The sequence below is a fragment of the Oculina patagonica genome, chromosome 4 (assembly GCF_052425735.1).
Source record: "Oculina patagonica isolate OP01 chromosome 4, crgOcupat, whole genome shotgun sequence".
NCBI classification, from domain to species: Eukaryota; Metazoa; Cnidaria; class Anthozoa; order Scleractinia; family Oculinidae; genus Oculina; species Oculina patagonica.
The window spans coordinates 53790275-53812867 of NC_135761.1; the positions used below are offsets into that span (position 1 = coordinate 53790275).

Consider the following 22593-nt stretch of genomic DNA (forward strand, 5'->3'; position numbering starts at 1 on the left):
TTCGGTGAAACTTTAAAAATAACCTTTTAATACAGTGAAGAAACATTTCAATAACACAGCAAATAAAAAATAAGGTACGGATGTGACGAAGTGACGTATATTGAAACGGCATTGCGATATGAATTTCAAAATATTGCTGGGCTAAACAGTTTTCAAAGTTAATCTCGTTTGCTTGTGATAACTTAAAATTTTAACGCCCGGGAGACACATTTGGTTGCAATGAGGCTAAGATTTTGTCATTTAGATTCATAAAAACTTAACTTAACTCAGCCGTGACACAGTCCCCGCTTTCTTGTCGGCAATTAAACGGGAAAATTCCACTAAATAATCACAAAAACTTTTATTTCCTAAAGTAAACGTCCCTTCTTTGACCTTCTTTATTTTCGGGGAGGGCTTACTGATTCAGGGGCGGGTATTATTATGTCGTTTAATAAACACTGCAGGAATTTAAGAACAAATTGAAAAATCACACTTTTGGATCATTTTGCATTTTAATTTTGAATACACGGCATCCTTGTAAAGCAGGTTTTGTTTGTTTTTTTTGTTAGCCTATTAGTTGGTCTATTGTAGTTAGTGTTTTTATCCTTTGTGTTTATTCTGTACCTGAATGGAATTAACCGTGTTTAAACATAGTTGTGGTTTAAGTAGATCTGAGAATATTCTAAGGACGTAAAATACAATAGAAGCACTACAATAGGGGGCTTATAATCGAAAACGATATTTCTTCCTTATAACTTGAAGGTTTTTTGCGTCCAATTTTGGGGGGTTTACTTTTCTTTTGGTGGTGGTGGTGGGAGGGGGGGGTGAACTTATCTTCAGGGGCGTCATTTTTGGGATTTTACCGTATTATAAACAGCATACACGCTAAGGGCCGATTTACACGGTACGACCTTGTCGCAGACTACAAGCTTACGACAGGCCTACGACACTGACGTATTGTGTCGTATGAATCAGACCTTCAACCAAACAATACTGAAAATCGCATCACACAAAATGAAACAAGTTTATTTCAACTTTCCGTTCTGAATGTCGTCACTAACAATCTTCCTCATTAAGTGTGCAGTGCATAAACCAACTGGAACAGCGCCACGCGCAAGTTTGTTTCTTACCTATTACAGTAAAGCAACGCCATTTGTAAAGGCCGATTTACACGGTACGATTTTGTCGCGTGCGACAAGATAACGACGGGCCTACGACGGTCGTAAGCGAGTTGTAAGTTTGATTTACACGACACAATTCGTGTCGTAGGCCTGTCGTAAGCATATCGCTAGAATGTCGTATGCGACAAAATCGCACCGTGTAAATCGGCCTTAATACAGCCGGGGAGATAAGAGCCGGTCTTGGCAAATCTTCGTTAAAGCACACGAAGAACTTCCGAATTATTTCGTCCAATCAAAAACTAGCGCGAGCACTTACGAGTACGCCGAAAGCAATCGCCCGTACAAATACGCCATGTTGCTTAGCAACTTCTGGGACGAAAACCGCGGGCTCAGTCACTTCTCGGAGAAGTGATGTCACCATCAACTGGCACTTGTTCCCCCGACTGAATATATCAAACACGAGAGACAGTGTTTCATCGGGATATCCAAACACCGAGAAGACAGTTGAAAATACGACGCGCAGCAGAGTACTTTTGACGAAATTCGAGGTGTTTGGATAGCCATCTCAATCGAAACAAAAACTACCGACCCTCCTTCACGGTTACGATTTTCTTTGTTTTAACTTTTTGCATCATTAATGAGTTTGAGAAGAATACAGGCATCTCTCTCTTAACGGACACCTCTCTAAGACGGACAACTGGTGTTGGTCCCGTCCCTGCCTTTTTCAGTCATTTTACTGTAAATAACTTCCTATATTTAAGACACCACTCAATGGGACTGTTGCCTTGACGTGGCTGAGTGGCTTGTGCGTCCAAATGACTCCAAGAGCTATGCCGGCGGGGGTGTTTACACCCCTGGTAGGGCCTCCCAAGCCGGTAAGGTCAAGGAGTAGGGTCCAGACTAAAGTCAGTCCCACGGCCCTCCAGGTATGGGGGTTGGGCTTGAGGTTAACAACCTCATCCCGTAAAAACTCCTTGTTACGGAAACAGCAACGAAGATAACCAACGACCTGCACACAGACCTTCCAAGGTCTCCAAACCGTATGACTGCCAGTGGTGAAAGCCAGAAGAAAACTACTGGCATGAAGTTGGAAGTGCTGAGTGCAAAAACCAAGACCAGGCTTGGTTTTTGGAACGTACGTACTATGTTCGAAACCGAAGAGGGCGCCCAAAAACAACATGGCGCAGAACGGTAGAAACGGAGTTAAGGGAGCTCAATTACAGCTGGAGCACCATTGAAAAACTGGCTAGAGATAGGCAGGGTTGGAGAAACTTCGTTGCTGCCCTATGTGCCACACAGGCATGATGGGCAGTAAGTAAGTAAGTAAGTAAGTAAGTATATTAAAGACAGACACCTCTCTCCGACGGACAGTTGGAGCCAGTCCCGACGATGTCCGTTCTAGAGAGTTGACTGTAAAGCAATCAAAAATGGACAGAGAGTTATCTGAAATGAGTAGTCTGAAATGAAAAGTGAGTGGAATTAATCGTGAATTTACAATTAGCATTACGCTTGAGCATAACAATTTCTGTCTCTTATATTTACAATATAAATTAACTTGCTCGTTACAAAAAAAAAAACAAAACAAACAAAAACAAAACACAATAGAATTTGACAATTAATTTTGTCTCTTGTATGTTAAAAATATACCTCGTTAAATATTTATAAAACGTATACAATATTTAAACCAATTTTAAATACAAGACTGGCATCTGATCTGACTAATGCAGTTACACCATATTTCATTTTCTAAAAGTTTCGATATCCAGTTATTTTTATTTTATTTGCCACACAAGTAATAACAAGACCATATGGCTAAATTGCATTGTACAGTAAAATTTTCGATTTCTCGAACCACCAAGCTCCAGTTCTAGAAGAAGCACGGTAAATATTGTAGAAGATTTTCTATTTAATTATGTTATTAATTCTACGTAAAATCAATAAAAATTAAAGTTAAACTTACGTGTAACAGGACATGTTTTCGTCCTGTAACTTTACTCAATTAATTCCATTTTACTTGACTAGCCCATTTCTTTTAATATTTACGCTTTATAATATCGATTAAAATGTGCTTTTAAAAAGCCACCAACTAAAAATCACACAATTTTAAATAACTTAGTCGCACAAATACTAGTCTAAAACAAAACCCTCCACAATTGGAACAGCTTGCTCGAACGAGTACCCGGCAAACAACTGAATCTCACAATCCTGGGCTGACCGCAGGGACGCAGACGAAATTTTCTTGTGCTCTCAAACTTTGTATTTTCAGCATTTTTAGACTGATGGTTGTGATCCAAAGATCACCCTCTCCAAATATTCATTGCGGAACAAGCCTTGAGGGTCAAGCTGCTGGCAGATCTCTCGGAATTTGTCGATCTTTGGGTACATCTTCTCGATCTGCGAGTGGGTCAACTTGTGAGCCTGGTGATGAAAAGCAACAGCAGTGTATATTCTTGGCCGGGTTTTTTTGAAAGCGGATTAACACTAGCCCAGGATTAAAGTTTGATCGAGGGTTCGATTTCTCTTGTATAAAAGTGTTTAAATTGCTTTTTCTGGAGTTTGAGCTTAAACGACGTCAAAACTGGAGGACAGAAAATAAAAACAGAAATCCTCACTGGAACTGGAATCAAATTCACGGTAATCCTGTATTAGCTTTATCATGCTTTCAACAACCCGGCCCTGATGTTCAAATACAATGGATAGAAAATGTACTTATTCAACATTTAAGCAGCTGACAGCTTCCCTTGAGAATGTATTAGATTCTGAACGCTGGGCAGAGTAGAGGAGTACTTGAACCTGGTATCTCCGAATTACAAGGGCAGCCGCACCCTAGAGGTTCTAATTTTTATTAACTAATAACAGAATACCATTATGAGTCAAGAGCTCTCTGGAGCTTGTCGCACCATCATGACATGTCAGTTGCTTAGCAACTTCGAGGCGAATACTGCAGGCTCAAACAGGTCATTAAGATCAGAATTTTCCATCGACTGGTACTTATTGCCTAGACATTCCCGGATGGTCATTCAGACATCAATCATGTCTTGCTTCAGACATTCTGCTAAGCACACCCCAGTTGTTCAAAGGGTGGATAGCGCTATCCAAGGGACAACTGTCACTAACCACGATACAGTGGATAGCGTAGTATGTTGTTGATACTTATCCACTGGATAGCGATTTATCCGGTGGATAACGTTATCTACCCTTTGAACAACCGGGCTCAGATTCATTTTACCTGTTTAAGCTATTGATTGCACCGAACAGAAATGAAGCATCGTGACGGTCATACCTTTGCCCAGTGTGGCTTTCCACCAACTGACATCATGAGGTCCTCATAGTACGTCCAGTAACTTTCATACGGAATGAATTTGTTGTATGGCCTGCAAGAAAATAATAGATAAGTAAAATGGTGGCTTGGCAAAACTGAAAATAAAGTCCAATACTCAGAAAAACAGATTTACGGCCACCCCCCATCGCTCCTCAGCTACCACATGCAGGAGCGATGAGAGGTGCGGCTGTATCCACTGTAACGAAAGACTTAAAGGTTTTAGGGTTGTAGAGCGCTTTTGCCAACACTGAGCTTGGCAAATATGGAACTTGACGGGATGAATACTTCGCGTGGGCGCGAGACGGAATTGGTTAGCAAACAGGGTTTTGCTAACGAAGGCTTGAACGGCACGGGAACGGGTAATAGCTTGGTAGAGCTAACCGCTTTGCAGCCGGCACTCGTTACAGTATGCCAGAAGTACAGAGTCTTGTTTCTACGTCCCAAGAAGCGAGGAAGCGGCAGCAATCACTGAAACTCTTCTGGTTCACATCAAACTTCTTTTTTGTAGAGTAAACTTCGATGGTACTTCACACTAAGTCATAGTACAAACTGCCAAGGATAATCCTCATAGTCCTCAAGGTAATCGATTTGTAACAGTTTACGCGTTACTTATATACTAACTTAGGTAAATACAGTTGTCTTTCGCTATTGAGTTCTAATACAAAAGAGATCTTATTGTACGTGAATGAAAGTTAGTTTTTCATGCGAGAGATTGATGTATTTTCCAGAATATAGTATTTTCATTGGTTAAGTTATAATTAGAAATCCAGATTAACTTTTAGTTCGTTTACCTTGAGGAATATAATGCAAGAATAAAAGGTTACTTTTGAAATGCAAAATCTATTATGTTTATGAATAGATTGACCTACTAAACAATTTGCAAAGTCTGGACAGATGTTCCTTTGAGATCTTTTCCTAATGTAAACTTTGTACTGTACTTATTGTATCCTAAAATAACTACTAATGAATTGTATTGTATCGTTAACCATATTTGGAACGAAGGTTAAGATTTCAGATAGAATGGTCGTTTCATGTGCAATTCACAGGTATTTTCTGGCTTTGAGGTATTTTCTGAGTTCGTTTCCTTTATATACTTAGATAGGGGTCTAATTCCTATCGTGACACCACAGACTACCAATGGGAGTTGAACCCATGGCCTTCCAGATACAGGTTCATAATTGAAGTGTCGTCAAACCAAAACTAAAGTAATTCACTCTGGCCAATCACAAAGGACACAGACAAACCAGTGAACCAATCAAAACTGGAAGCAAATACAGGCAGCCAATACAAAGCACAAAAAAAGCGAGCACAAGTAAGACAAAAATTTATTATAAAACAGCATTTACAAACATTAATTTCAAGCAGTGTCCTACCTGAATGATATAATGTTGATGAAGCACATGTCTTGCTCATAGCATGGACTCATGTAAATGTCATCTTTTTTCACAAATCTAACTTCAACTGTTTAAACAGAACCAGATAATTTCATTAATCAACTGTTCTTTAACAACGGATGGCACTACAGTATAGGTAATCACTTAATTTTGAGTTCAATTCGGAACAAGTAAGCACGAGAAAATGCCGAAGGCTAACAACATTGCACGAGTATGTTGGCCAAGTGCAATTTATATTCTTTGAAACTTCCGAGGACTACAGTACGTATTCCACAAATAAATGTCAAAAATTTAAGTTTTAACAATTTGCACTAAAATTTGAACTTTCTGCACTATTGGGTTAAAAAAAACATTCTCTCTGCCAATCAGTGCACAGAAAACTGTTACAACCATGGGCAACCATGCCTTATTAAGGTTTCTGAAGTCTACAAGTCATGTAGATTATACATGAAGCTAATGAAAATGAGTAATGGACAGAGACTATACATGTATTAGGTCTTACCAGGAAAGTGAGCATTGAATCCAGATTCATTGATCCAGCTTTCAAGCTTTCTAAGTACATGTGCAGTCTCCTTCCTAATGGACAAACACAACCATTTACAAGTACATGTACATACTAGTTATGCAACGTTTGAGTGGTATACTATGGAATATCCCACGAGTCACTTGTATTTTCTCGGTATACACACGAGCCTTTAGGCGAGTGTGTATACCAAGAAAATACAAGTGACAAGTGGGATATTCCATAGTATACCACGAGAAAGTGTTGTGTAACTATTTTATACCATGCCATAGAAAAAACGCTTACTTAATTTCGTCGAGAATACAATCGCAGCGCACGATGGGAAGGTTGGGTTGAATACCATCGAATATACAACGGCTTTCCTGTATTCTGATTGGCTGTATTTTCTATGGCATGGTATAAATACACATATGTAATGGTAGCCTGTGTGCAAGATCATGTTTGGGAATAAATGTGCGAGATGAGCAGGAGAAGCAGCATGAACTAGAAAAAGAAAACTCATCGTGGCCTCGCCACTAGTGCATGTATATTCCCAAACTTGAGCCTGCTTGCAAAAAAAGAAAAAAGAATGTAAAAGAAAAGTGGGAATTACTAGATAATGTATTCTTATTTGGAGTTTTATTTTTGTTTTCTATGACAATGTTATTGTAATTAGGTGTACATTAAAATATAGCATTTACCAGCAAAACATAAAACTCACTGTGGAATGGCCCACTCAGAAACATACTGCTTGAACAGGCAGTCAAAGTTGAAAACCTAGTAAACACAATATAGAATTAACAATAAAACCAATGGCTTACATGTACTTAAAAAACTCATCAATAATTGATAAAGAAAATACAAAAGAAATTAATGTTTAATGAGTGTCTTTATATCTGATAAAGACACAGCTAAACTTTACATCCAATTTTCTAGGCCAAAATAACCCCAAATCTAAATATATTAGTGCAAGAATGAGTTGATCTACATCAGAAGATTTTTAAGCCGTTCAATAAATTCGCAGTTCTTGTTTTATCAAGTCTAAAACACTCGGCTGCGCCTCGTGTTTTAAACTTGATAAAACACTGCTGCTCATTAATTTTATTAAACATTACATGTCAAGACATGTACTGGTATGTTGAGCACAAATTCAGCAGAAGCATTTTTAAGAGCCAGTTCTCAAAATAATAATACCTTCTCACATCTAGAATTAAGAAATTTGAATTTAATATACACTCTGATAAAGCTGGAATTTTTTCCCCAACAGTGCCCTCTCATTAGCTACTTCACAGTCACATAACAATCATCAAACAATAAATCTGCCTCCCGCCAAGAGTCTCTGAGCAGGCAACATAGAAAAATCTATGACGTCGAAGGGTAGCAGTGCAACGTTTCTCGTGAATGTTGATCATTGTGGAGTTGATGCTTTACATGTACATATGTAGAATTCCATAACTCCTACCAGGCCCAGGTGCTGCTGAGGGTATGAAACTTTGTGACAATCCTGCAGCCATACCCAGTCTAGTCCTGATGGGTACAGACCTTAATTAGGGCAGACTAGCATGCCTATGCAGTAGCATGTCCCCATATAGGCCAAATAGGGGAGCACCACACACCTAACGGGCTATGAGGTATCTATCCAACAGTTTGCAATTTTACCTACATGAACATACTATTGTATTCTCTGTCTAGTAGCTTTTAACAGATACCTCTATATGACAGACATTTAGACAGACATTCAGTCATTTTACAGCAACTAAACTTTCTATAAGACAGACACGTCTCTAAGATGGACAGTTGGAGCCAGTCCTGGTGTCCATCTTAGAGAGAGTTGACTGAAGACCTTATTATATTCTACTACATTATGGTCAGGTTTAAATCTAGTAATGTTTTTGTTCAGTTTTTCTGAATGATTCAGTAAATTATATATTCTTGTAGCCTGCGAGCAGGCTCTCTATTTGGGGGCAACGTGAATGTTGAACTGTTCGAGCGCCGAAGGCGCGAGTCTGCGAGCGTAGCGAGGCTCTGGGCGAGCGAAGTGAGCCCGCGATTAAAATTGAGAGCCTGCACGCACGCCATTGAATTTCAAATCCGGCGTGTTCGTCCACGAATGCAGCACTCTGATTGGTCAAAAATGACAGGCTCAATTAATGTGAGAAAAACCAGCGTCCATATCAACAAATCAACTAGGGCCGGCGTCCGTGAATAGGCACGCGAGTTCGTGCAGCAGCATTCATGAAGCATTTTGGAAACTTTCGCTTGATTCTAACGATCTCCTTAACTTAAAACAAGAACAGGAAGATGTGGTAAATTATCTTCTAGAAGGACGAGATGTTTTTGCGGTTATGCAAACCGGTTACGGCAATTGTTTCATACATGTATTTCAACTCTTTGCAGTGGCAATGGTGGAGAAGAAAGTTTACGAGCGACTCTCAGACACTATCGTTTTAGTAATATGCCCACTTTCCAGCATAATTGAAGACCAGGTGAAGGAGGGACAATCGATGGGTTGAACTGTGTCGCTTTGCGAGATTTAACCGGCGTTACGAGCGTCAGTTCGCAGTTAATATTTGCATCGGCTGAGAAGTCCGTGACAGTCGGACGAAACGCGCGGGAGAATAAAGCAGCTTTACAAATGCCGTTCGCAGAGTGATGCTCACTAGTTAAGTTCGATTTTCTGATTTTTTTTGGGACAGGAATCGCACACACGGCTGGACAAACTAGACAATATTGCGAATTGTTTTTCAATTTGTTCGTACATCTGTCATCACTTGTCCGCGGCTCCCATCGCGATTTGACGCTTCAAATAAATTTTCCGTTTACATGCGAACCGATTTACCAGTTCCATATTTTACCAAAAATGTACACTTGCAGATACAGTACTTAACATTCACTCTCTTTGTTTACAACTTTTTTCGAAATAAAGGCGCGAGCGTTCGATCGATATATTGACACCGGAAGCGTAGCGAGTTGTCAACAAGTTGTCACATTTCGAGGGGCCGGATTTGAAATTCAATGGCGCGCGTGCAGGCTCTCCCTCGGCGTGCTTGCTTCGCCCACGCACTCGCGCCTTTGGCACTCGCGGAGCTCGAGCAGTTCAATATTCACGTTGCCCCCGAATAGAGAGCCTGCTCGCAGGCTAATATTCTTGCTTATGCTGCATTCATGTCTATGCTGGGCTAACATCACACATTTAATCAATTAAGCAAAACTAAGACAATAAATATATTGTTGATTTAAGCACCCTGTGGAGTGTTGTCCTAGCAGAAAGGTTTCTACCTTGTAACTTTGATCCACTCTGCTCTGAGGTTTGCCGCTAAAAAGCTGGTAGTGTCCCCAGCTGATATAACGAACAAGGGGTGGCACAAATGAACTGTCAATAAAGAACACGTATTACTAAGCATGTAAACACAGCAGGTCCTTTCAGCAGACAGGCTAATGTAAACAAACACTGAAACAAAGTTTTGTGAATAAATTATAAAAAGGTTAAAAATTCCAACTGGCAGGAGGCAAACTAGTTGGTTATTTACAAAATTAATGTAGATGAGGAATTGAACTCGGAATTACTGAGAACGAATCAAGCTAGTGGTCAGAATGGGATCTGACCCGCAACAGGTCTCTGGATTTCTGGTCCAGCGGTCTAACCACGTTGCCTGTCTTTAGCTAGGGGTTAAAGCATTCAGCTGGTGTACAGTCCTGTTTTTTTCAGGAGAATTTAAATGGTTAACATAACATGGTGTTTATGAGCCTTAAGCTCATAAACACCATTTACAAGTACATACACATATGAGCTGTTCATGATCAATGAGCCAGAAAAAAAAAAACTACAAGAAAATAAATTCTAGACATACACGCACCTTAACCATAACATGAATTCTAAAGAGTAAAATCCCACGGCATAGTCCCAAAACCAGCTTGATTTGTCCTCTATGGGCTACATTAAAACAAAACAAAGTAAGTCATGTACAGTGAAACTAGTATAAAACTAGTATAAAAGGAAAATTCTTCTGCCTCACCAAAGTTGCACTAAAATGGAGGGAAAAGAACCTTGATATCATGTAAAACAGTGTCATGCTTTTTTATATTTTTTTTAGCTTAACTGATGTTTTTACCGTGTTCTGAATAAATAACATCTCTCGTTAGCCTATTACAGGCAGTTCACTTGGTCCAAAAGAGACCAAATTTCAATGTAAACTTCACCTCTGCAATACGAAAACTCTGTCTTGACATCCATACCTTTGGGGTCTGTGTTTATGAAGTTCAACTGTATAATGAACTTATTTAATGTCAGTAGAAGATTAAACCTTAACCCTAGATGCGCCACGGGCCGATCAGATCGGCCTGGCATTTAACACCTAGATGCGCCAAGGCCGATGTGATCGGCCCATTATTGTAATGAACAATTTGATTGGTTACCAAGTCACAGGAAACACATTGGGCCAATAGGAATTGCTGTACTATCTATCGTTAGTTAACCTCGACAACCCTTCGTTATTAAGTCGTGAAGCCGACAGTCACCCGAGTTTGAGCGACCGCATTTGCAACGAAGAAGATGAAATGGCGGCCATTTTGTTATGTTTTTCTTCTCCCAAAATGTTTCGCGTCCTCAGAACAAAACCAGACAAGAAAATCGTGGAAATGGGATATTCAGGACCTCAACATTAATCGATAACTGATGAATTTCCTTTGGCATGTTGGTACAGGACAAAATCTACTTTCGATTGTACTGCGTTGTGGAGCGACTTCGCTCGCCCGCGGATCGCGAGTGTGGCAAAAAAGTTAGATTTACAACTATATATTTTGGTTCCCATCGCTTTTTTTGGATTATGGAAAGAGTTTAACCCTTGCTTTTTAAGAGTATGTCACTTTGGATGGCTTGGACCAAAACATGAAGGTAGAATTAAACATTTATTTGAACACATGTTTTTAGTGTGATATAAATGTGAGAACATGATTTGCTGTGGCGATTGCAGACCACCCCCTCCAAAAATGCTGGCGCATCTAGGGTTAAACAGCCTTAGTTTACAAACATTACCTTTGTTGTCCTATTTACATGAAAACTCTTAACACATCCTGTGTGTGGATACCAGAAGAACTTGAAATGCTCACAGGATGACACACATGTCTCAAGATTTTCCAACACCTATAAACAAATTTGACAATTAAAACTCAGAAAGAGAATACAACAGCAGATTCAGGTTGAGCATTTAACGGTCTCATTTGTCTAATCGTTGTCGTGGTTGGTTGATTGCATTGCAAGGTAAGTGAAAGACGTTGCTAGACTAGGGAATGACAATCAGGGTTTTCAAAACAAGCTGGCACCTGCTAGAGTTCCACCGGCTACTTGATGATATGTTGCCGGTAACTTTGGCCATGGCAGTCAGCTTGTGACAAACAAGCTTGGCTTGTCACAGCAGCCAACTCTTCCAGTTGCTGATGCCTACCTTAAAACATTTTAAATACCTGGACAATTTTCTGTCTGGGAAACTCGCTCTATCCCATTCAGGGGGGAGCAGAAATACTCCTAGCCACTTTATACTATTAACAGAAAATGGGATAAGCTCCAGCCTGATGGACCACTCCCAGGGGGGTACTTGCAGTATACATGACGGGGGGGGGGGGTCCGACGGAGCTTCATATTGCGAACCCAAAAAAATACATGAGCCTGAAATTTTACACCCAAAAAAATACCTGACATCAAAATTTTCTACCCCAAAAAGTACAAGACCTAGCACCTCTATACTGATTTATTCAATAAAACAGACTTTAAGACTTAAAAAAATATATGACAGATCTCTTGACCCAAAAAAATACCGAGGGTGTAAATTTTCAACCGGAAAAAAAAAAGTCGGACCTTCCCGTCATGTATACTGCAAGTACCCCCCTGGGGGACCACTAAGCTTGAACACAGACTTTGCCTAGTATCCTTTTCACCCATACCTCTTCCAGTGTTAAAGGTTCGCACTGCTGTTGTAATCTGAAAGCCTGCTCACACTGCCATGTTACACTCAAAATAATACCAACTGCACCAAGACTGCAAAGTGCTGCCAAAAATATCTCCTTGTTATGACCTCTACTGCAATGGATGATCTCTCCACTGGCCGTCATCAACTCTAGTGCCACAACCTGTTAGAAGAATGGCCAGAAAATTCATTAACAAGACAATTTAACTGTGGCATGCTGTTTGTTTAATGTGCAACTACTATGCCAGGGATGTAGCTAAGAAAACACTAAGCCGGCTCAACAACAAGCCCAGTGTGCTTTTCTGACCTTGGCAGCTCTAAAACTTACCATTGTAGCCAGAAGGCCAAAGTCCTTTCCTGTTCCATGAGTGCATGTACCAATGGCGCCTGCGCAAGACATCTCCGACACTGAACTAAGACTGCAATTAAAACAGAAAGGTCTTAATGAGTTTAGGCCAAGTGGACATGTACTTCACCAGAGCTTCACTACCTCCTCTGCACAGGGTGCCAGGCATGACTTCTAGGTTTTTCATTTCCAGAAAGTACAAAATACAGTACTACCCTAAAGTTATTTGTTGCAGTTTTAACCCGATCCGATTCGCAAATACTGTCTGTAATATATCAAACACAAGAGACAGTGTTTCAATGGGATATCCATAAACCAAGAAGAAAGTTGAAAAAACAATGCATAGCGGGTATTTTTGATGAAGTTGAAAGTGTTTGGATAGCCAATTGTGCTGTCCCATTTTTACAACATTATTTCAGTATTTTTCAGTTTACCCTTGTTACGTGACTTATTGCGTTACTCTTTGTGCCTTGTTTACGCACGTGACTTTTCCTCGCTTTTCTATTGGACAGCGCTCTTAGAATATATTATGGTCTGTACTAGCTACACGAGGCAGTCGGAATTTTCACTCGCTAGTGTTGTAAAAGCTTTCTTTTTCACCAAATAATAAATCTAAGTTTAACGGTTACACTGCTGGTGAATCGCTTCGGACCTTCTTCAAAGCTCGGGACGCTTTCGGGGTCATCTCAAGCGAGATGGATCAGAACACCAATGAAACACTGTCTTGAGTGTTTGATATAACATTTACCTTCTCAATTGAAACAAAAACTATGGAGTAAACAGAGAAATCAAATCGTAAATATCTTTGCTAATTAAGACCAGGCATCCAAACCTCCTTCATAGTTATGTTTTTTTTTTGTTTAACTTGATGAATTATTAAAGAGTTTGAGAAGTATAGTTTACACATGGATCAGCTGTAATCAAGGCACCATGAGCATTTTGTCCTAAGAGCAGATTTATTTAATAACAGAAGGACAAAGGTCTGGAGTAGATAATTCATCTCATGTTTGATGCCCTGAACTTCAAGAATACCGCAAGTCACACAGAACTACATTAACAAGTTTGGTACATCTTAACAGATTGTGAGACACAGCTGGATACCATTTTCAAGACATGTTTAATGATACACAAAGTAGAAATCAGGAGCGGGTGGACCAACTCTTTATTCACTCACTTGGACAGAGCTAAACCATTGTCCTTCAACAATTCGTTGAGGTCGTTAACCATCAAACCAGCTTGAACTGTCACTTGTTGCTTGTCATGGTTAATCTAAAATAAATTAACAAATACACTGTAAGTAAATTGACTTATACCAGTAACTTAAACTCAACACTATAGCAGTATCTCAGGAAAGAAACCAGTCGACTTCTGACCAACCTGCTTTTCTCTGTGGGGTTGTCAAAACCTATGCTACGATTATCAGCTGAGTGATGAAGCGCGAAGGAAGTTTGGTGACGAGGTTTAGATGTCAAAATGACATTGTTGTCAAGGGAAACTTATTGTGTTTCCAATGGTAACAAATCTTCACATGTCACCTGCTATCAAAATTACTTTAAAGTGCTTTTGATCAGCACATGTAAAAAGCGCTATATAAATTATTAAATTATTATTATTATTACTAGTAATACGTGACTCGCAGGGCCTTGCGAAGCTCTGGGTTGGGGAGGGAGGGGGGTCTTGTAAATAAGGAGTGATAACCGGTTTTAACCGGTGATTTGTTATTGTTGCCTAGTAACGGACATGGCCGCGACACCCTCGTTCCCAGGGTCTACTCCGCTTTGAAAATGGCGGCTCTTTCTGGTTCGTAAAGAGGTATAAAGCGTTGGGAAGCGCAGGCTATTTTCAAAATCATCGACAAATTATTGGATATTCGCATTTTGGACATTTATTTCAGGGCATTAAAAAAAAGAAGAACGAACGGCAGGAGGATTCGAACCCTCCGCCCGCGCGCCTCTGATGGCCATGAAAGGTTTATAGCCTGAATAGGCGTTGAGGGAGTATTATGTGGAAATCAGTGGTATTTTAATCCGAAAAGAAAAACGATAAAAATGAAAGGCTCAGGATTCGAACCCACAAAAAAAAAGTAAAAAAGAAAAAAAAAAAAAACTTTAGTCGGATTCGAACCCCTGCCCTCAGTCCCGAAGATCTGATTTGAAGTTCGACGCCTTACCATTAGGCCACCAGCGCGCGGCGGCCGTGTGACGTCATTTCCGCCACACACCAAGCTCACAAATATATATATATGACCGTAAACTCCACACGAGATTTCATCCAGCCTGAGCCCTTTGAGGGACAAAATTATACACCCCGCTACGCTCGGCCTTCGGCCTCGCTTCGCGAGGAATTATTAAAGATTGAAACTTGGAAGAAAGCAAGGCCGACTTCATCTTTAGGGCAAATTCACAATGTTCTAAACGAATTTGGTGGGGTATTTGAATGGTCGCTTGTTATACAAAGAAAAATGGCATATAGATTTTTGTTTTGTTCCACTGCTATTTAGACTGTAGGGCATTATTGTACACCATCAGCTATTTTTGTTTAATAACCTCATTCAAATGTCATGTACTGATGAATAAGGAATGGCATGTCTGTTATCTTACATGTATCTCACTCTTTAATGCCTTGCTGTGTGTTCATTGCATGCTCAAGACATCAAAAATGCTGGATACATGTGAACAGTTCTCTCTAGTTTATTTGGTATTTATTAGAAGCAGGACCTTCAGCTATGGATGCAACCACACTCATTACAGCGTACGATTGTTGTAATGCGGCAAACTTCACGTTTTGTTGCCTTTTCTGCTTAAATAAATAAATATATCCCCCAGCAAGATTAGGGAAAATATCACACATTCACAACAAACAGGAGTGGAATTTTTGCTGTTTGCGTGACTACACTTTGACTACTAGACAAAAAAGATGTTGTTATCGATGACACGCAAATGTCTTGACCCCCCAACAATGACAACACTACCCCCCCTAAAAGGAAAAACACTGAGTAACTCCCCGCCCACCCCCACTGAAAATAATAACACCAGCCCCTCCACCCCCACTAAAAAAGGAACCCCCTGTCACTGGAAAGACATTAAAAACATGTTTTCCAACTGGTCCTTTTTCAAGCATTATGGATTAAAATCTAAAAAATCACACCAATAGACAATTGAGCAATTAATGCACTTATCACTGGCTTTCCCAACGGCATCTTTGTACAGAAAACACTGCAGACCTTTACAAAATGTCATTGACAAGAAGAACAGATAGCGGAAAGGTTGCTCAACTCAAAGCTCATTCGGGATTTTGAAAGTTATGTACCACTTTAATACCAAAGTCAAACAAATCCCGGCGGTGCATCCTGGGGGTTGATGCATTTGTTTCAAAAACAAAACAACATCCCTACCCTGCGGGACAATATTTGTGTTAAAACTGCACCATTCCCCGCGTGTTCCCGGGGTTGCCCGGGGGTATCCCCGGGGTCAACCCCCGGGAAAGCCGATGATAAGTGCATAACAAACAGCTGCAGAATAGAATATTTAAACATCTGGTAAAATAAAACAGTCAACCATATCAATGTACGTAGTGGATAAATTATGTTTTCAAAAACTGCTTTGTCATCGTAAGCTACGCTTAAGCTTATATCTACACGTGAACGATACTTTATAAATACTGGTAACTGGTATATTTAAAACAGTAAAACTGACACTAAAAATTACTTCCCAACTGAGCATTACCTCTAGAATGGCTTTGAAATTCTTCAAACTGATCATGTATCCCGTGGTACACACGATATCAGAAGGCGAATGACCACCACCAACAACACGAACCGTCTTACGTAACTTGGAAGCGGCTTGAAGAATCTAAAAGAGACAAGATGACAAAATAAACGTCCAGCCGGGCGACAAAACCCTTATTTGACCGGCTTTTCGTCTCCAGCCGTATTGAGGGTGAAAGGTCGAGTAGATAAATAAGCTTATGAGTAAACCTTTCTTATATCTTCAATGGTTTCTGGTTCGAAGTACAAATCCGGACAACACGAGAACGTTGTCGCCCAGTTCGTAAACTTGTACCCTGGCTGACCGCGCGCCAAAACTTCTTCCTGTTCCATGTTGATCGCAGCGAGCTTCACGATAATGGCACCTCAACTTGCCACATCACAGAATGTATTATACAAATTAAACTTATAAAATTATTCCGCTTTTTACAGTCCATTGCAGTTCATCCCAAGTGCACGCAAAACGCACATGTGAAACCTCCGTATTCTACAACCTCGTTCGCATGCCCCCTTCAAAATAAAGTGGTAGTAGGTCCGTACTACGTGCATTAGATGTTCTATTTAAGAGCCCATTACTATAAATGGGCTCCTGATTTAAGTCAATCAATCAATCAATCAATTAATCAATCAATCAATAAATAAAATTTATTTATCCTCGGAGCTGACGGGGGCTGACTAGGCCCCTAGCAAACATGTGCTAATATGCCGAGAAAATAAATACAAAATGTGTATATATACAGAACGAAAAATTACTTAATCGAAAAGTATTGAGTTAAATTCATGAAAAGAAACTATCTAGCTGCGCGCAGCATTGCGAAAGGCCCGTGAGATTGCAATTGTTCTTATTCCGTCTGGCAGTTGATTCCAGGCGTTCGCCGCCCAGAGTCTTACGGACTTCAGTCCATACTTGGTCGTATTGCAATGACCTCAGGTAAGACAATCTAATTAACGCCAGTCAAGTTCTTGATATTGTCCCTGACACAGAACAGATCCTTAAGATATACTGGTGCAATGTTCAAATCTCGAGTGGTTAGCTACTGGTAAGCTTACATTTTCGACGTGTTTTGGACAAACTTTCGTGTCATGACACGTCATGACACGAGCATTAGCAAAGAAAAATTCTGAGTCCCCGACGGGAATCGAACTCATGGCCTCGCAGATACCGGTTGGGCGCTCTAACCAACTGAGCCTGCCTCGTCCCCAGGCGCCGATTGGCCGGACGTTGAGGCGGTAAGGCGGGAAAACAGGGAGCGCGGGGATTGATGGTTAGGGAGCGAGCCGTGCACGTCAGTCCCACAACACCAAGCGAACCGTGCACGACCAAGGACGAGGACGCCTGGGGACGAGGCAGCAACTGAGCTACGAGAGGCCCGTGGTGAGCTGGGCCATTTACTAGGTTGATATGTGACACGCGTCCTGCATACTGCTAGGATCAGCAATGTCGAAATCTTCAAGTGTGTAGTAAATTATAAAGATGGTAAATTTTAAGCTCGCTGATAAATAATGAAGATGAATGTTTCAACAATTGCGAGCATTGGACAAAGAAAAATTCTGAGTCTCCGACGGGGATCGAACCCATGCCCTCCCAGATACCGGTTGGGCGCTCTAACCAACTGACAGAGACTCGTGGTGAGCTGAGCCATTTACTAGGTTGATATGTGACACGCGTCTTGCATAATGCTAGGATAAGCAATGTCGAAATCATCAAGTGTGTAGGAAATAATGAAGATGGTAGCTAGTAGTTGAGTTGGTTAGAGCGCCCAACCGGTATCTGGGAGGCCATGAGTCCGATTCCCGTCGGGGACTCAGAGTTTTTCTTTGTCCCATGCTCGTGTCATTGTTGAAAAATTCATCTTTATCACCGAGCTTAAAATTTACCATCTTTATTATTTACTACTTTTAATTTGTGCATTTTTATTTTTTTATTGTTTAAGCAAAACGGTGACACTGATATCTAAAGGGAAAGCCACGAGCCATGCGGCCCCGGAGCTTATCCCGGTTTCCGAACCATTAAGCGGCTAGGAATATTTCTACTCCCCCCCCCCCGAATGGGATGCTAGCATATCGCAGAGAACCATCCCCCCCCCCCCCCCCGCAGCATTATGTCGCCGGACACCTGGGTGGAGAGATGATATTTGGCTCACTTATAAAAACTGACTCTTAAGAATATATCTACTCGACGTAATGTACAGCTGACTAAATATTGAAACCAAATGGATTCCAAGGCTACTAGTAGCAGGACACCAGAGCAATTACACTGGCCAATATTTTAACTAGCAGAACTAAAAAGATGACGGTTAGCAAATTTTCAGCTGCTGCACTAGGCGGGTAATTCTCGTATGCTGTCGAGGTTGTTTCAAAATACTGCCTGCAAAACAATTTTAAACCAATAAAATTCGAAGATATTTAGGCAAGCCCTTCATTTTCAAACAAAAATGTTCAGCAATACAGCGAAATATGCCGTTCTTCTTGAAAGGACCCTGGGGACGGGACGAGGTAATGACCTCAGGTTGTCCCTAGGGCTGTCCCAAAGAAGCTCGAAATTTCCCAAAAAGTTAAAGTTGCTCCAAAATCCAAAAAGTTAAATTTAAAAAATCCTAAATATCTAAATAACATTTTCCGTCCAAATTTGTTGAATTACTAGGATTTCTTTTACTAAGAAAAATCGTGAAAATACCGACGTCATGTTTGCTGACAATCCGAAAGTTGAAGCATGTTCTGAACTTTCTGTGAAAATTTCGGAAAAGTTCGAAAAATGCTCGGAAACGCTCGTTTGGCCTTCGAACAACACTCGGACAATCTTCGGTCTAGAAATTACAAAAAGTTGCTCGAAAGGAAACAAAACATACTCGAAAGATGAACAGTCGTCCAAAGGTTGTCGAGCATCTGCCCGAGTTCCCCAAGTTGTCAAGGACGAGAAGGAAGACTTCCTATCGCTGATCAGCATGAGCGCAGGCTCAGGGGACTGAGTTGTACATGTGTTTTTAAATAGAGCCAGGGTTACAAATTCAACCGTACACTGTATGTAATGTGATGTTGTATTTTAATACAATCCTTATTCAGTTCCTTTATACATTCAATAAATACTTGCTCCTAGTCAGTCAAATCTTTTTCTTTCTCCAGCAATAAACCCCGATATTCAAATACAACCTAGATCACTTAGTTTTAAAGTTACAAAATAAAATTGTTCTTTTTAACTGTATAATTCAAAAATTGGTATTAATAAATAATTCATAACTTTTTAATCTGCAAATAATTTAAGGATTCGTTGTATCTTATACACTGAAACTTCCTCTGAAAAAGACTTAACTCGTGCTCAACTAATCTTGTGAAGTTAAAATAAATTACAATACATGAAGTGATAATAAATAAGCTCGATAATTCTCAATTTTTGGTTATAATAAACAATTTATCCTTTGTTTTAGGCTTTTAAATAGTGATAACACCCGCCTTAAACTGAGAGAAAATATATTTATTCCTGAACAAGTAGAAAAATAACAATTTATCAATAATATCAAATCATTTTTTTTAAAAAATTGTTAATATTTTGTGAGTATTTTATTTTCTCTTACCCCCTGTCCTTTACTTTGCCCGTGCAATGAAAAAAGCTAAAGAAAGTATAGATAAAAAAATGAAAAAAAGCAAGATAAAACATTGAACAAATTCGAATTAACCTGTTTCATTTCAGTTGTAAAAATGCACGCTCACTGTTAATAGCTACAGTTTTATGCTTAATACTTTCAAAAGTTCGTTAAACTATAAAAAAAAGTATATAGCACTAAGCGAAAAAAGTATCTTGCAAATCTTAAAGAAATTAGGAGTTCCAAAGTAGATTCTGAATCAGTACATGGAATTGTACTGGCCATAAAATGGAACAGAGGGGTACATGTACATAGAATATGCAGCGCATGATGGATCGTAAGCAGCTTGCTGCGGCTGGAAATTCTCACAAATTTGAGGCGAGGACGATGAGTAACGCAAATTTAACAGAAGCTGAACGGCAATCTGCTCTTCTTGAAATCTTTGATAGTAATATTCCTGTAGGGAATTGGCGCCACTGGTCTGTGCTGCTTCAAACGGAGAATGGCTGGAGTGACTGAATTCGACGGACTCTTCTTCGCTTTCTGCTTCTTTGTGCGGCGAAGAATTTGGGCTCTCATTGTAGAAACTGCTGTCGTTTCTTCCAAATATTGCTGAATTCGAGTCGCTTTCCTCCTCATTTTCAGCCGACTTGAATTTTCTGAACCGCGGTTCCCCGGAGGAAGAGCTTTCTCGTTTGAAGGTGGTAAGCGTTCCTTTGGTGACTCGCTTGTTTTTCCTGGAGGGGCAGGTTCGTTTCACCAAATGCATAAGTTCTGGCTTATCACGTTTAAAATGGACGTGCTCGAATTCCATGTTCTTTGAAGGGTCGCCCTTCCCGTTCACAGGAACTTTTCGGAAGCCGTACAGGTTAAGCTGCCTCACGAAGCTCGTAAAGTTCCTGGTTTTGAACATTTCGGCGCTTTCGTCCAGAACCTGTCGTTTGAATGCTTCGCCGTCAGAAATGAGAATTGCTCCGCCGCTTTCTGACCAACGGATGGCTTTTCGGTATTTTTCTTCACTGAGAAGCAGCTTCAGCTTCGAAATAAACGGGCTGAGAGGTTTGCCCTTGACTGGAGTGAAGTGCAGACTGCTGGCTATGTCCATTTCAGAGCAGAGTCGTTCTAAAGGTCGTCGTCACTACCTGCCGGCAAAAGTAACGATTTCACAATATTGAACAAGAACAAAAAAGCTTAAAAGCTCTAAAATATAGTGTTTACAAGCTTTCCATGTCTCAGAGAACTAGCATTTCAGTGAACGGTTTTACTTACAGAGCTTCTAAGGGAAACTTTTGCTTATATTGTACTGAAAGCTCATTTTAACCACTCTTTCTTCGTTTCACAATTTCATTCTAGAAGTAGGAATTCTTGCTAATTTATTAGCCGGTTTCTTCACGAAAACGAAAAAACTACTGCTAAAGGAGAACAGCATAAACTCCAGCTCAACCCCTTGCCGGGTTGAAACTAGTTGTATTCTAACTTGCGGAGGGAAATTTAGCAGAATAAACTGTACAAACCTTTGCGAGTTGCGTTGAAGAAGCCCACAAAAGATGTAGAACAACTCCTCGGCGGTGAAAAAAATCTTCGCAAAAGGTTTTCTTGCTGACGTTTGACGAACCGCTCAGCCAATCAGAATGAAGGAAAGACATTCGACGTGGTTTCCAATTGGTCAATCTTTGACAAGTATGTTTCAAATTCAGCAATGTCGAAAGTCTTTGACGACACTGCTCACGTCTTTAAATCACCTTCCCTCGACCTTTAAAACTTCAATTTGTAGAAATTTAAAAGCAAATAAGCGGTATATTGAAGCTGAGCCTGTACCTTACTTTGCCTCTAGTTCTTCCGTTGAGAAAACTGAACAGTTATACTTGCATTGAAGTTAAAAAATACCTTGTTTCACTGAACTAAATCTGCATTCGTTTTCCCGCGAAAATGCCTGGGAAACTTCGCGCGCCTCGCATGGCCGGAAAGCTGCACAAATAATTATAATTCACCTCTGAATTAGCACCCTGCGCCAGAATAAGCGCCAGTATATATCCTGTCTGGCTGGCTGCCAATAACCTGTCCGCATTGCAATTTTATTCTACTAGAAAAGATTCCTAGTAAATGTTCGGTCTGCCAAATTTTGCATTCCCCGCAGAAGCCCTTTATTTGAAAGTTCCCGCCCACCCCCGGCCCCAGCCCCCTCCCCTCTTTTTGGCCTCTTCCCACCGGGAAAAAAATATTTTGAGGTAAAGTTATCCGCCCATGTCTTTTTTTAATGTTTTGCAGAAACGTTCCGAGAGCTTATAGAGCTTTTACAGCACTTTTATCAAACCTCCTACCTATAGTGCTTTTCCTTTTAAAACTCACAGTACCAGAAACCATCAAATGTCATCAATGCAGGGGTTGGCCCCAAATGCCTCAGCTGAGTTAGGGATTTGTACCGTGCTTTACAGAGCGTCAGATTCCTCCTTTTAGATTCCTGTAGTCTTTAATAGCCCCTCATTTATCAAGCTACGGCAGGAGGACTCCATGAATGTATTGAAGACCAAATAGAACTGAGATTTAAATATATCTCTGTGCTTGAAGTAAGACAGGGGCGAGCTAACATTTTCCCTCCGACCCCTCCCCTCCCGTTTG

At 40.4% G+C, this 22593-nt stretch overlaps 3 protein-coding genes across 5 annotated transcripts in view; 1 reads left to right on the forward strand and 2 right to left on the reverse strand.

Moving 5' to 3' along the window:
• Window positions 1-22593, forward strand: part of LOC144650686 (uncharacterized) — a 192779-nt gene that overhangs the window by 152403 nt on the left and 17783 nt on the right. The gene's annotated exons all lie outside the window — the stretch shown is intronic.
• LOC144650690 (L-gulonolactone oxidase-like) lies at window positions 985-16870 on the reverse strand. 2 transcript variants are annotated; one of them, XR_013570170.1, is made up of 14 exons: window positions 16604-16870; window positions 16353-16478; window positions 13802-13896; window positions 12610-12700; window positions 12259-12444; window positions 11354-11461; window positions 10176-10252; window positions 9598-9691; window positions 7040-7095; window positions 6319-6392; window positions 5796-5883; window positions 4384-4474; window positions 2453-3518; window positions 985-1867 (listed from the first exon to the last, which is right to left on the reverse strand). XR_013570170.1 is itself a non-coding variant. In XM_078510419.1 (13 exons), exons 1-13 carry the CDS (start codon window positions 16724-16726, stop codon window positions 3372-3374), a joined length of 1356 nt encoding a protein of 451 aa, XP_078366545.1. In that variant the 5' UTR covers window positions 16727-16870; the 3' UTR covers window positions 985-3371. The 2 variants fall into 2 exon arrangements, 1 of the variants encoding a protein (XP_078366545.1); XM_078510419.1 differs by having other exon boundaries at window positions 985-3518.
• Window positions 19420-21572, reverse strand: LOC144648847 (uncharacterized). 2 transcript variants are annotated; one of them, XM_078508293.1, is made up of 2 exons: window positions 21489-21572; window positions 19420-21116 (listed from the first exon to the last, which is right to left on the reverse strand). In XM_078508293.1, the coding sequence occupies exon 2, from the start codon at window positions 21077-21079 to the stop codon at window positions 20234-20236; it is 846 nt and encodes a 281-aa protein (XP_078364419.1). In that variant the 5' UTR covers window positions 21080-21116; window positions 21489-21572; the 3' UTR covers window positions 19420-20233. The 2 variants fall into 2 exon arrangements, with proteins under 2 accessions (XP_078364419.1, XP_078364420.1); XM_078508294.1 differs by lacking the exon at window positions 21489-21572 and adding an exon at window positions 21244-21467.

Bases quoted from the DNA above. Each gene is read 5' to 3' on its own strand.
- LOC144650690 (XM_078510419.1), bottom strand. From the start codon at position 16,726: ATGGAACAGGAAGAAGTTTTGGCGCGCGGTCAGCCAGGGTACAAGTTT. The intron at 12,701-13,801 runs GTGAGTGAATAA...TTTTAATTGCAG, and splicing joins AATGGTTTAGCTCTGTCCAA to TCTTAGTTCAGTGTCGGAGA. The intron at 3,519-4,383 runs GTATGACCGTCA...TTTCATCACCAG, and splicing joins GAAAGCCACACTGGGCAAAG to GCTCACAAGTTGACCCACTC.
- LOC144648847 (XM_078508293.1), bottom strand. From the start codon at position 21,079: ATGGACATAGCCAGCAGTCTGCACTTCACTCCAGTCAAGGGCAAACCT.